Source organism: Watersipora subatra, chromosome 9, assembly GCF_963576615.1.
Source record: "Watersipora subatra chromosome 9, tzWatSuba1.1, whole genome shotgun sequence".
In the NCBI taxonomy this organism is placed as follows: Eukaryota; Metazoa; Bryozoa; class Gymnolaemata; order Cheilostomatida; family Watersiporidae; genus Watersipora; species Watersipora subatra.
Window position 1 is genome coordinate 34,269,863 of NC_088716.1, and position 13,967 is coordinate 34,283,829.

The following is a 13,967-nucleotide window of genomic DNA, read 5'->3' on the forward strand; positions in this document are numbered from 1 at the left end:
TCGATCACACTATGCATACACATATGCAGTCATATATGTCAATAATGTTGGGGAGAACAATGGAAATCTGCAATACGTTTTACAGCTAGTCTACAATGCATCAGTCTCAAACCACTCAAATCGGCGTTGCCCTATTTGTGTACAGAGAACTGATAATGAAATTGACATCGCTAGGCAAACTGAAGTTCTTCAAACTGGCAGTATTGAAAAGTTTTGCATCTTATAAAAAATTATACAAAATATTTTGCTATCGCCAGCATTTATTGAATGGAGACTACATGCTTAAAACACTAATCATAGCTCACCAGTTTTTCGTCTATAGCCTGTGTTTTGACACGGTATATACAAACAGTAATGAGGTTGCGTCGATAAAATTTATATGTATAACAGCACAGACAGTATGATGTCAAGGCAGATACAGCATTAGCACCTTGCAATAATAAAACAACGCCAATATGATAGCCTTTTTATGAGATACAATAACGATAACGAATGCATGAAAATATATATACATGTATACTGAAAAATATGTTAGAAGATGCTGCATGTGGTATAGCAGAACATGAAGAACATAGCATGACATAACAATAACACGATGTTAGTTCAACGCAACACTTGCGGATAGACAACATCTTTTTTTTTCTGTCGGGTGTATGAACAAACAGTTTTCGGCTTGTGCCTACTTTTTAGCAGGCAGCGTACAGCTGGTCATGGCTAAAGAAGGGTGACAGTAAGTCGATACCGGCTGCTCTCTTTCTTTTCACCATCGCCTATCACAACCCTCGGAGTACTCATGCAAGTTCTGTAGTAGTAAGTTACAGTAGGCCTACTCGTAGCTGGAAAAAAAATTAGTAACTCAGCTGCTGAAGGAAATGAACTTGTCCAACTATCACAAACAGTGGCAAATCCAACGTTATTAAGTAGTTGAGGTGTGGCAATTCATAGGCAATACAACATTGAATAAAACGTACTAACCTTTTCGATGTAGAAATTTAGTAGGTAAAACGCAGTAGCAGTACCCGTGCAAGTTCTGTAGTAGCTGTAGTTCTGTAGTACTCATAGCTGGAAAAAAGCAATAGTAACTCAGAAGAAAATGAACATGTTTACTATCACAAACAGTGGCAAATCCAACGTTTTCACCCTTTCACTGAAGTAGACTTATTTATGCGTTTTCTATGGTCGACCGCCGTAGACACATTTTTGTGACTTTCCCAGCAATTGCTAGTAACTGAATTTTATTATCCGTTGATAACATAACCAACGATCTTTAGGACTTTTATGGTAGTGACAGTGTTGTCCTAAGATTTCTCTATAAAATTAGCCTAAAGTTTAATATTTTAATCTTTGTTTGGGGATTTCCAATTTAAAAACGAACATTTTTGTGTAAGTTCATCAAAGGCGACCGAATTAGAAAACAAATAACTACTTATGTTGATGACATTATAGCCGATTCAGATTTTTGTGATTACACAGATAGTTCAAATAGCAATAGCAGCACTGACTCTGACAGCGATGAAAGTAATGGTTTTGTAAGAATAAGGAACATAAGTAACAAAATAAGTTAACACGTTGTCAAAATGAAATATATAACCAAAACAAACGTTCTAGTTGGAGTTTGAAATTGAAAAAGTATTGTATACATATTAAGCAATATCGGCAAACTGGCTGGCAGTGGCCAATAGCTAAATTTGTATATGGACGCAAGTGAAAGGGTTATGTAGTGGAAGTGTGGCAATTCATAGACAATACAACATTGAATAAGAAGACACCTTTTTTTATGTAGAAATTTAGTAGGCGAGAACTGCGTTTTTTCCAGTGACCGCAAGAAACCAACGTTCGCTTGACCTTCTCGGTACACGTTGGCAGTAAATATTAATCGCATGTAACTTACTATTCATTAATTTATTTTATTTAATGATTAGTACATTTGTATAGCCGTATAGGCACCTTTGTATAGGCCGCAGAACTCAGGACGGTGCTTTTTAACACGGCAACAACTTTGCTCTTTCAAACACACCATTGTCGTTGGGCACCGTAAAGAGGCGCGCTAACCTGAGATCACGTCATTTTTGCGTGAGAACGGCAAACGATGAATAGGTTATGTATAGAAGTGTGTACTAGCCGGAGACTTCCGTTAATGCGCCCTAGTTACCTAGTAGCGGCTAACAGTCCGAAAAGTACGGTACTCTATAAGGCGGACACTCAATCAAACACACACACACACACACAACGATTGCCGTTTATATAGTAGATTGCCTCTTGTATGATTTTATGTGGACCTGTGCTGCCGATTTACTTATTTTATACTTAACATCTATGTTCGATCGTTAAAGGTTGACTTGCAACAAAATTCATATTACTGTTATTTGATATCAAAAGATTCACCATGTCTTACTCTGTTGTGTCGTATGTGCAAAATATGTGGGAATGTGATTAAAAGCTCTTGAAAGCTAAAAAACGAACAGTTAATCGCAGCCACACGAGACCCCCGTAGTTTGGATTCTCTTTTCAAAACGGCTCAAATGTGACGTAGTTGTGGGAGATGGTTTCTGTTTACACTTTCATGCAGCCTTAATCGTCGAAATATTTTCTCAGATATACTTCACGCAATCAATAAATCCATGTCTATTGTTCTTACGCGTCTGTTTTATCGTCATCGTAATGGTGTCACTTTTAGCAGTGATATCTTATAACTTACCGTAAAACTTCATTTAATTTTTTAGCCTTACCTCGAAGGAGTACATATCATTGTCTGATAATCATGACGAGCCTGTTGGTCACCTGTGATAATCGAAAAGTGCTGCGGAAATTATTTTTGAAGTATTGGGTCACATGATCTGATTACGATTTGACGATTAGATCAAGCCGAAACAAAACTGTAAAGTAGCGAGCATCTATATTTGATACCGGGGTCTTCGGTAAAACCCGAAATGTTTGTTATAAACTAGTGCTACGATAAGTTTTATATTGAGCTTTTTATTGGCCTTTCGATTCACGTGAGAACATCTCGTGACAAGACAACCAAAACTGTCATGACTAGGTCAGAGAAATAATAAGATTCCAATTGACGGCGGCTTTTCGTTTTTGAGCTTTTAAGAGCTTGTAATCACATTTCCACTTATTTGGCACCTACAACACAACAGAGTAAGACATTGGGAATCTTTTAATACCAAGTAACTATAATGTGAATTTTATTGCGAGTCAACCTTTAAGGTAACAACACCAACAATTTTGTGGAGGCAGCATTTAGACTTCTCAAGGACACAGTTCTACTTCCAGCTAGAGCATTTAACTGTGTCCATTTGACTGAGTATCTGATCACAAAAGTTGAGAAATCAGTTTGTAATAGACTTCTTGATATTGCCCATGGTAGGACAGAGCTGAGACACAGAAGGGAACGACCTGAAACCTCATCAGCAGTAATAAAGCATGTGAGCAGCAAGTGGTAGATGAGGTGGATTAGTTATATTTCTGTTATTGGACGTAATTGTAGAACAGGGTTAGTTGAGTTACATGGGAGATGTCTTGTGTTGGATTTCTTGAAGGCATGCAGTCCTATCGCTTAGATAAAGACCGTTCAAGAAATTCTCTTGGTTGAAGTTTTTTGTGGAGCAGAAAGTTACTGTTTCATGAGGCTTCCGATGCAGGGATAGTTCTATCTCTATAAAAAACTATATCGTTATCGCTGGTGCTGTTTGGGATAACATCTGCCTTCAGTGGAGACAGGTTCTTACGTGTGATGATGAAGTCAATGAGAGTTTTGCCAGTGAGGGTTATCCTCGTGGGTTTTATGATATTTTGTCTTAAATTTATTGCTTCTGAAAGTTCCAACATCTTTTTCCTCTTGCTTTCGTCTGAGGCACTGGTCAGTAGATCGCAATTGAAGTCTCCCAGGATAACTGGAGTGCAATTTTTAAGTCCAGATATTTCCATTAAGCGTTCCTCAAGTATAGTAAGTTCTGCAATAATGACCTTACGATTTTTTATGTATATATCACTCACTTGGTAGAAGATGGGGTGACCAGTATGAGGTTGTCAGAGAAAAGACTAAGAGACTCGTTCAAGCTGACCTAGGTTTGTGTAGCTGCACTTATGGCAACACAGGAAACCTCTGTAAGCGCCTGTGGCTGTGATGGAGACTGCATTTGAACATGGAAAAAATGAACACCACTACAAGCCACTCCAGCACCAAAGGGAGGATTTATTTTGGCTTTCAACAGGTAATACCATAGTATTAATTACTGTTTAAAATGATAAGGAGTCAACGAGTTTGCTTAGCCTTGGTACATGTAAAGTTTGACTATTCACAGTAAAATGTCATAAAATATACTAAACTATTTCAAAAGTCAGAAAGCACAGAAAGGCTGGTTGGAGCCGCACCACCACAATACTTTTATAGATAATAAAATTATTGATACAGAAGGAGAAGTAGAAGAACATCTTGAATATGAAGAGATTGTTAAAAGGTACTGGCCTAGTATTAACCATCAACGCTTGATAAAATTGAGTGGTCATGTATGACTAACAAAAGCCAGCCATAAAGCTTACTATTACTAAAGATGGGAATTTTTTGAGACCAAGAATTCATTCGAACCACTTGCAATACGAAAGTATAAATAATCTTTTTCAACTAGAACCTACATGTGTTATACAATATAAAGTTTGATCATATGTGGGTGTGATTACTCAAACACTAAAATTCATTAGGTGGCTTGATATGTTACATTTTGTGAACAATTGTTTCGTTTTTATCATTCTAGTGAGAACAGTTATTCAGAAGTGGAAGTGATGCCAAAGGTTTTTGAACCACAGCACCAGAAATGGTAGGCCACGAGACAAGGCACATGATCAACATATTTATACATGTTTTTCATTTATAAGTTATTTTGTCACACATGCCTGTTATGACATGTCTGCGAATACATAAGTGTCCTAGGGTATTGAGTTTTTTTAAGGCAAGCAGCTATTGATGCATTCCACAAGGACATGTCGGATCAACTTGAAAACTACTATGAGGTGGATATGTATGGTTCGGCCTTTGAGACCTTCATTGAATGGTGGAAGGCCCGTACAGCGAATCAGAAAATCACTCTCCTGAACACACCATTGTCTGTAGGAGAAGGATACAGTTTTACGCAAAAGAGTTGAATTTTAGGTTTGTGCCTAGCCTGAGCATGGCCCACACGGGGAGAGAGGCCGTCCCTCTCCTGTGTGGGCCATGCCCAGGCTAGGTTGTGCCCAGTCCCAGAAGATTAGGCCTGTGCTGAAAATAATTCTCGGTCCTTGTCCAGGATTCGGAACGAAAAAGTACAAATTCCAGTCTATTCCCAGTATAAAGAATTTAGTGATTCTGGACTGGTCCCGTCCTGTGCTGCTCCAGTGCAAATCCAAATTGTATGTCCTCAGGCTTTCATCATTTCTATTCATCTAAGATAAAACTTTGGTAATTGGCAGGTTGTAGTATTACCATAGTTTAGGTAACAAGTCAGTCAGTTAAACATTAATGTACAAGCAAGCCTCACATGGTATTAAATATTGATAGCTGTTTGATACATGCCTAACTATTAGGCCCACCCTTTCCCCAGTTTTGGGACTAATAGTTTGGCTGGTGTGAGACACTCCTCATCAGATATTCTGGATAAAGTTTATGATTAATCAAGGTATCATCAGATTTATACCATGTAAGACAACGCATTTCACATGAAAAAAAACAAATATGATACTTATAGGACTAAAATTGGAGTGCTGCCTTCACCAGTGGCCAGAAGAAAAAGGCCACTCGGCACAACAACGAGCCAACATGGAGGTTCCTGCAGGAAGGCTGCTGAACATGGCTATGGTAAGGAAACCAAGAAGAACCATCCTGCCTCACCAATTTTATCATTCTGTGGAAAGAACCATTTCTTTAGGCAAAACTCACTCCAAGAAATGATACCGGTATGTTTATTAGTTATAGAATAGCCCATGGCTGTGACTTGCGCTTTCAATTAACTGTACACACCAGATTTTATAAACTAGAAATTCCCTTGTCATACAGCCCATGACCAAAGTGATAATGGAAAAAAGAAAAGGTACTGATGGTTGAGAAATGCAATATTAGCAGTCAAATGGCACTGCAGTGCAATAGGATAACTGCAATGGTAGCTGTAATATACTGGGTGTTATTATGTACAACAAACAGCAATAATGAAAGGAAAAGATTATATGTTTATATCTCTCCCCTGTAATAGGAGAAATGCAATATTAGAAATAAAATGCACTGATATTATTAGAATAACCAATATTATTAATATAGTAATACAGTAATAGTAGAAAACCAATGCACAACCAATTTTGTTTACATTTCAAAACGTCATTGCAACCAATATCAAGAAGTTGTGATATTTATCTAGATTTTTAGAAAAACTATTTAACAAAATTATTTAGAAAAAATAATAACAGTAACATATTGCCCAACATCGGTCACTATATACTTCGATCTTGTAAATTCAAATGATTATTCTTATAATTAAATCTTATAAAATCAAATAATTTTTCTTATAATTAATTCTTATAAAATCAAATAATTATTTTTATAACTAAACATTGTAATAATCTTATAAAAATCGTTAGAAAAATATCGTCGTCATTTCCTTTATTTTCACTGTTTTGAACATCAGTTGGAATACCAAAGTACTCATTATAAGTGTCCAAAATGTCAGTTACTTTGAAATCGGCAAAAAAGAAACGATTACTTTTCAGTAGTTCTATGTTAGTTACAGAAACCTTCGCCAATTGGACAATACCAGACTGGTGAAATGTGCATGTTTTTCTCGTGAAATGCGCACGACCTAATGGTTCTACTCTCTGTCGCACGGCCTTATCGGCGTTTTGTTGGCCGGTCTTAATTTGGTTTAAAAAAGGCTATTCAAAGTTTTAATAGCGATTTTAGGCCAAATTAATCTGTCTATTTATGTATAATCCGATCAGATGGGTAAGTTATTAACCCCAAACAAATGTGTTAACCATGAGTATCTCAACCAATTTAATCGTTATTTGTCTAATGAAACCACTGTATTCTGTGTAGCTGAATGGTTAAGTTTGCCGCTTGTAAATATGGAGGTCCTGAGATCAAATCCAGGGCCGTGTGGATTTTTCATTGCTAGATTTTAATTGCTCTAACTAGACCATAGGTTTAACAAAATGTCCAAAGTACAAACACTGAATTTTTATCTAGATTGTAGGTTGTGGAAGTTTCACTAACAAGCATATGCCAATTCTAATCGCTTATTACTGGGTTTCTATGCTGCGAATGAATTCGAAGCTACTTCCACTCCAAAGAGAAAATCTGAACGTCATTTCGCTTCGCAAATGTGAAAAGGCATTTGCAGTGAGACTATTATTTGACGTCACAGAAACGCTGACTGCGGATGGATTTGAATTGATTTTACCCAGTTTAGCTCTCTCCGGTGTAGGTGAAAAATGTTGCGCATTCCATCACACTACCACACGAATATATTTCAACTGCTATTGGTAACGATAGGTTTATCCATAGATATAGTAAACCCTAGATATGCGAATAATCAAAGCGAGTGAGGCCTGTAATGAGCATGACGAGCAGTCATGCTAATTATAAGCAGTCAATTAGCAACGTCATGGTGATGTGTAAAGTGAATCAGCTGATCTATGAACTCCTATTGACTTAACACTAAAAACTGCTCAATTTTTCCATAGCTTGTGCATGTGAGACTACATATTTTATTGATAAGATATAAAACTGGCTTTGGATGAAAAAGGCAAGAATCTTAGACACATGGTAATGGATAATACCAATGATTTAGAAGCTTCTATATTATTGATAATACAAAGAGTGACCAAATAGAAATTGAACTAATAACAAACTAATTTATCAAATGAGATTTAGAAGCAGTTAGGTTGGACCGCTGTATTAAACCATAACTGTTACGTACAACTTTTATCGTATTTTCTAGGTTATTCAGGCATGTTGATTCCGATTTTGTACTCAAAATAAAGTTTGGTCCACTAACTTTCAAAGTCATGAAGGCTTTTTACAGCGTTTTGATTTCGGTCTCGAAAACAACACAATCGGCACAACAAGCTCCGCCCATAGATATTTGACGTATGCTAGCTTTTTAGGAACAGAAGTTTGGGATGTTTAGTCCGATTCAAAAAGATAGAGTCGGGTGTCTCAAAACCCATTACCCTACAAGATGAATTTATTCGCGGAGTTAAATTTCGCGAAAATTGCCTTTTTATGCATATTCGAGGATCCATTTATTCGCGGCTGAACACTGTCACTCTCTATGAAGAGTTAACACTATTGCAGCTACAATAGAGTTAATTATACGCATGCGCACACCGCGTGTTTTGGTGTGCGCATACACCGAAACGCGATGTACATCACAGCTTGCAACTATGAGTCGGGGACAGCCCTATGTTCCGATCATGCTAAGCTATAAATTTTTTGCTGCGTTCGGAGGTTTTCACAAATATTCATCGATTTGGAAGCCTTTGATGAACCAGCAATTTGCGGTAAGTAATGAGTTTTTTTCAAAACTATTTACTAAATTAGTTGAATTTTACTTTGGTTCTTCGGTAAAACGCAATATTTATTTTTTCCATCTCTACCGCTTCATTATTTGTTTTAGTGTGAGAGAGAGATTTTGATCACAAATCATTCAGGGAGGTCTTGAAATTGAGGTAGAAGTGACCACAGCTGCTAACAAGGAGAATATATCCGTTTTAAAAAGGAACAAAAATGCCTTTGCGAGCACATATTTTTGGCCAACCGACAGAACTCTGCAATAGTAAACCACGAGGAGAGTTCTGATGATAACTTTCTTACCAGTCATGTAGTAGCGAGAGAATCGCCTTTTAACAACTACTCAAGACAGTGACAGCGACAGAGCTGCTATTACCAAAATAACTAGTCAGAGAGCACCATTACACGCTAGTATTCACTTATCAAGAGTACCAGTTTAATTTTATTGCTAGACAACCGCCATATGGACTAAACTGTTTATATTTACTCCATTCATCATTTGTAAAATTTTATTTGTATTTGAAATATTTTATTTGTACACTCAAGTTTGTAATAAATTATAATATATCTATACATGAAATAAAATATATAATTTAATCATGTTTGCTGCAGCGATATCAAAGAGTTGTTGTCGATGAAGGGGTCTAGGTTGACTGGTTGCCTCTCTGCCAATATTCCTGCTTTGATGAATATTACTACTTGTCTCTAGCTTTCATAATCGGAGGAGGTTGTTTCATTCTCAATCTGCAGTAAACACATTAAAGAAAAAATATCAATAAGTGCAAAAACATGCTGTGGTGCAGAAGTGCAAAAACAATAGCTGAAGTATTTAATGAAAGCGATCAGTTTCTAAACAAAAGAATTAACTAATGCAGTTAATTATGGAAAAATGTATCTGCACTGCAAATCAAATACAAACCATAATGTCCAGATCAAAATCATGATCGTCCTCAACTTCGGTATTAGAGATTGATGGAGTTGATTTCAATGTAAAAAGACTAGGAGAGACTTTTTGCGATGACGCCATGCCCAATAACTGGTGAAAACCTTGAATAATTTTGTAAAGTTTGATGCAGTGACAATAAAACTCGAAGCCCCGGCGATGATTCTAAAGAAGTTTTGGAACTTGGCTACGTTTAGTACTTCTGCCTAGCGCTTACTTTTGCGATGACGCCATTCTGCATATCTTGTGACAACCTTGAATAATTTTGTAAAGAAATATAATGCATTGGCAATGGTGTTAGCTCAACGCCCCGGCAATGATTTTAAAAATGTTTTGGAACTCAACTACGTTTAGTATTTATGCCTAGCGGCTAGTTTTTAATTTGATGCAGTAGCTATTCTCTCTTGTGATTAAAAATAGAACTAATTATTCACGGAATTTAATAATTCGCGGAATTGACTGTTCGCGAATTCACAAATTTTTATAACTAACAAGTATTTTCATCCTGTTGAGTATTATCTAAATTCAGCCATTAAAATCTTCTCAGTCTTTTATGAAAGGACTGAGAAGACATTTAACATTTACAATGTCATCTCAGGACAATTTAAATTTTAAATGTCATGAGAGGACATTTAAAATTGCTTGTAGCTTGTTACAGGATGTCCATAGGCTGAACGCCGAGAAAAGCGCAAGCTAGCGTTGATCATGCGCTTTTTTGAGCTTATTTTTCTCGGCGTTCAGCCTATTAAACATCCTGTAACAAGCTATGAGCCATTTTAAATAGTTTATCTACCTTTCATAAAAGACTAAGATTATTTTACAGGCTGAATTTAGATAATAATGGGTTTTGAGATCTCTATCATTCTGAATCGGACTAAACATCCCCAACTTCTGTCCCTGAAAAGCTAGTAGACGTCACATATCTATGGGCGGAGCTTGTTGTGTAAAAATTGTACGTGGCAGTTATAGTTTAAACACCCATTAGACATGACTGAAAATAACCAGACGAGATAGTTCTGTGTGAGGTTGGTTGAAATAGATTCATGCTTTGAAGCAGCATAGTGTATTCTGATTTTAATACAGCGATCTACTATAGTTTTTAGTAGATTGATGGCATGCACTGTGCGTGTGAAACCTTGATTGAAGTTATGTAATAAGACATATATGTTATTGTCTGTGATGTTACTTGTTTAAAAGCTCTCTGTGAGATACCATAGCGCTCCATGTGTGAACGTAAGCACTTTTCTTCAGCAATACATCTTTGACCTATCAGGGGGTTTGGCGTCACCAATCCTCTGTTTTTAACTGAGATTAGAGTTATGTCATCACTACTGTCATCACATTACTACTGAAAAGATATTGAGCAATGTCATGTACAGATTTGGCTGCTGACTCCAAAACCAATGATGAAGGTTTTCCTATTATTTCCCACTAGCAGCTTTCCGCTTGGTGTCTTTAATTGGCATAGATAGCTTACGATATTGTTGAGAGCTTCTTGTTTTGAGTTCAAGTTCTGTCTTGTTATGGGCAATTCAGGTTATACCTGAGGTGTTGTAGTCGCCTCTGGTGACATTTCACTAAGAATTTGGTCTTATTGTTATGTTTATGACTTAAAAACTAGCATGATACGCATGATTTCACTACTAAACTCATTGCATAATTGAAGGCTCTGATGCTGTGATGCACATCATTGCGACGTAACGTCGTGAGAACAACAGCCAATTATAGGCCTCACTTTTGCTCCATTGTAATGATAGTTATTCGCCAATCTAGGGTTTACTATATCTATGGGTTTATCATATGACAATGATGAAATAATTACCTTTTTATCTATTTTATTACCTTATGTATTAAATAAAAACCCACCGATTGTACAGATTCCCATTACGCTGGTGCCGACTTCTTCTTAGGCTTAACTCTTCTAGCGTACAATAATTTTTTTACTAGAAGCGATTGTCGTCCATGCTACCTTTAAAGTAATAACTGTATAGCAAGTTGTAAATTCTGTTGCTGTCTTGTAATATAAAGGATTATTATAAATAATACAGAAATTCTGATCAAACAGTTCTGATCTTTGCTGAGTTTGTGCAACAAGTGTACGAAGTGTGAATTGAAAAGTGACCGTGACCCGAAAGCGAGTCTACCTCAGCAAGTTCTGTTTTGAAGAAGACATGGCTAGTCTTGAAAAAATTGATAAATTGCAAATCTAAATTGTTGAAATGGTAGTGTGCAAATTCATTGGCAGAAGTCAACTCCGAATCCATTTGAAGCATGAAAAGCCAGTGTCTCTGCGAGTGTATATGTGAGCTAACTGAATAACGCAATATTTTTATTGTGGATAGATGTAAGCTACCCCAAAGCCATGCTTAGAGCTCTTTTAATATCCTAATATCATTCAAGAGAACGTATTTACATAAAAAAAACCATCTCTGTGTGTGTCTAGCTCTCGAGATATCTATCCCGCTCTAATCTCTGTCAGTAAAATATATATTTCTATGTATTGATGATTTTATTAGTGGTTTGGGACTTCGACACAATGACCAAATATTCCTTTCATAAACAAAAACAGGTCATTGGATAAAATTAACCTTGAGATGAACAGTACCCTCGGCGGTATTATCTGTTAGAGATGTGCTGATTGGTTGGTTGAAGCAGTCAGATAAAGAATGAGGTAAAGGGATAGTTATTGCTGCACAGGCTAAGCTTTATGTACAACCTATGAGTTATTAGGCTAAGCTTTATGTACAACCTATGAGTTATGAGGCTATGAATCATCACTCTCTGGCAATGTGAAATCAAAACTTAGTCAAGGTTTGAATGCCAAAACAGTTTGTTATGCTTCTAGCTAGCAAATCTAAAAAGCATGCTTAAGGAGCGATACAAAAGTTATCTACAGTGCGACCTCGAGTTACAATGTTGATCCGTTCCAAGGCTGGCATCGTATGGCGAAAAAATCGTATGTCTGGGTATAGAAACCATTGTAATTATACAATGAAAAAAAAGGTAAAAATCGTCCAAAATTTTTAAAAAATGCTGTACATATTGAAAGTTAGTAACAAAATAGTATGTTAACTTTAGTAACTACATAGTTACCTACAGTAGCTGCATTGTATTAAGTGCACCTAGTGATTATAATCTGCAATACTGTAAAATGGAAAATCGTAATCTGTGTACCAAATGCAGATCGTACGGTAAGAAGTGCTCACCTTCAAAAGGTACGCATAACATAAACTTTGAATTCACTTCAAATAAATTTAGCTATCCAAACTGACCCTTAAAATTAAGTTTTAGTATGTATTTTGAATTATTTTAATGAATTTCAACTTTTTATCACGAAATTTTATCCTTCATAAGTTTCTGTCTTCACTTTCATTATTAACTTTAGCGCATCTGGTTGAAACCTTTTTCAACCAGAAGTCAATAAAAAAGGCCGAGCAATGCAGTTATCGAAAGCGGCCTCTTACACACCTGACCGTTTAATGGCTACCGAAAAGAAAAAGGAAATTTTCTTTACTATTATACAGGACGTACATACCTTTGGAGGAACGTGACTTTAGCTGGTACATGTAGCGAATAAAGCAGAGAGGAGGCAAAAACGTATCAATGCTAATTATGTTGCTGGACACTTGAAGATTAATTTAATACGTGATGAAATGGAACTTTTAGCAGGCTAAAGAAAGTTGTCTAGTCCTGTCCAATTTTTCTTCTGGTTTGAAAGAAAAAAATGCTGGTGCAATGCAAAAAATTGCTAGCTAGCTAACGCTTGTAGAAGGATCCAGAGAAGGTGCTACAGTAGTTTTTCTTGTATGAAATGTGCACAAGAATCACTGTAACCATACGTACAAAGTTTGTACGTATTTATAGCCTAAAGGACAAGGCTTTAACAAGTTTCAGAAAGAAATGTAAATGTGTCAACGATCTTGAGTAGCTAGTTATATGAGTTACATACATACTATGAATGGTATTCATGCAGGAGATAATAAGCCCACCTGCAAAGACATGGTTAAACCAGAAAAGAAAACATAAAATCAAAAGGAAACAAATAAAATATGAAAAACATGCCACACAAGAGATAAATAATATATATTATACATGCATTGTTTTAATGTACCGGTCCACATCAGTAAATTAAACACTTGAAATATTTCTGCCAATGTGGGGTTTTCTGTATCTTCTACTTCCTCGCCCTTAGTAAATGGTTGTCCTTTTGAATGCTGATCGCGTGCTTGGCCTTCTAACTCCTTCAAATCTTCAGTCATAAGCTCCTTCTTATGCTTGCTTTAATGGAGTGCTTGTTTTAATAATAATTGCAAATGCTGATTGGTTGCGATCATATTCCTTGACAATGTTAATAATACGGGTGCCTTCTTCTTATTTACGACATCCAACTTTGTTGACAGAAATCATTTTTCCTTCATTTTGCAACGTTTTTATCGGTTTCAGGTTTCATAGCTAACGAATTAAATGTAGATATTTGTAATT

The 13,967-nt window shown here is 36.3% G+C and overlaps 1 protein-coding gene across 6 annotated transcripts in view; it reads left to right on the forward strand.

Moving 5' to 3' along the window:
* Positions 1-13,967, forward strand: part of LOC137403569 (cilia- and flagella-associated protein 47-like) — a 36,051-nt gene that overhangs the window by 8,172 nt on the left and 13,912 nt on the right. For 4 of the 6 annotated variants that reach the window (XM_068089529.1, XM_068089525.1, XM_068089531.1 and 1 more), the window contains exons 9-12: positions 4,010-4,220; positions 4,761-4,823; positions 4,956-5,155; positions 5,730-5,937. In XM_068089529.1, the coding sequence (XP_067945630.1) occupies positions 5,055-5,155; positions 5,730-5,937 (309 nt within the window). In that variant the 5' untranslated portion in view covers positions 4,010-4,220; positions 4,761-4,823; positions 4,956-5,054. The remainder of the gene's footprint in view (positions 1-4,009; positions 4,221-4,760; positions 4,824-4,955; positions 5,156-5,729; positions 5,938-13,967) is intronic. The other 2 variants (XM_068089527.1, XM_068089528.1) reach the window with 2 other exon arrangements.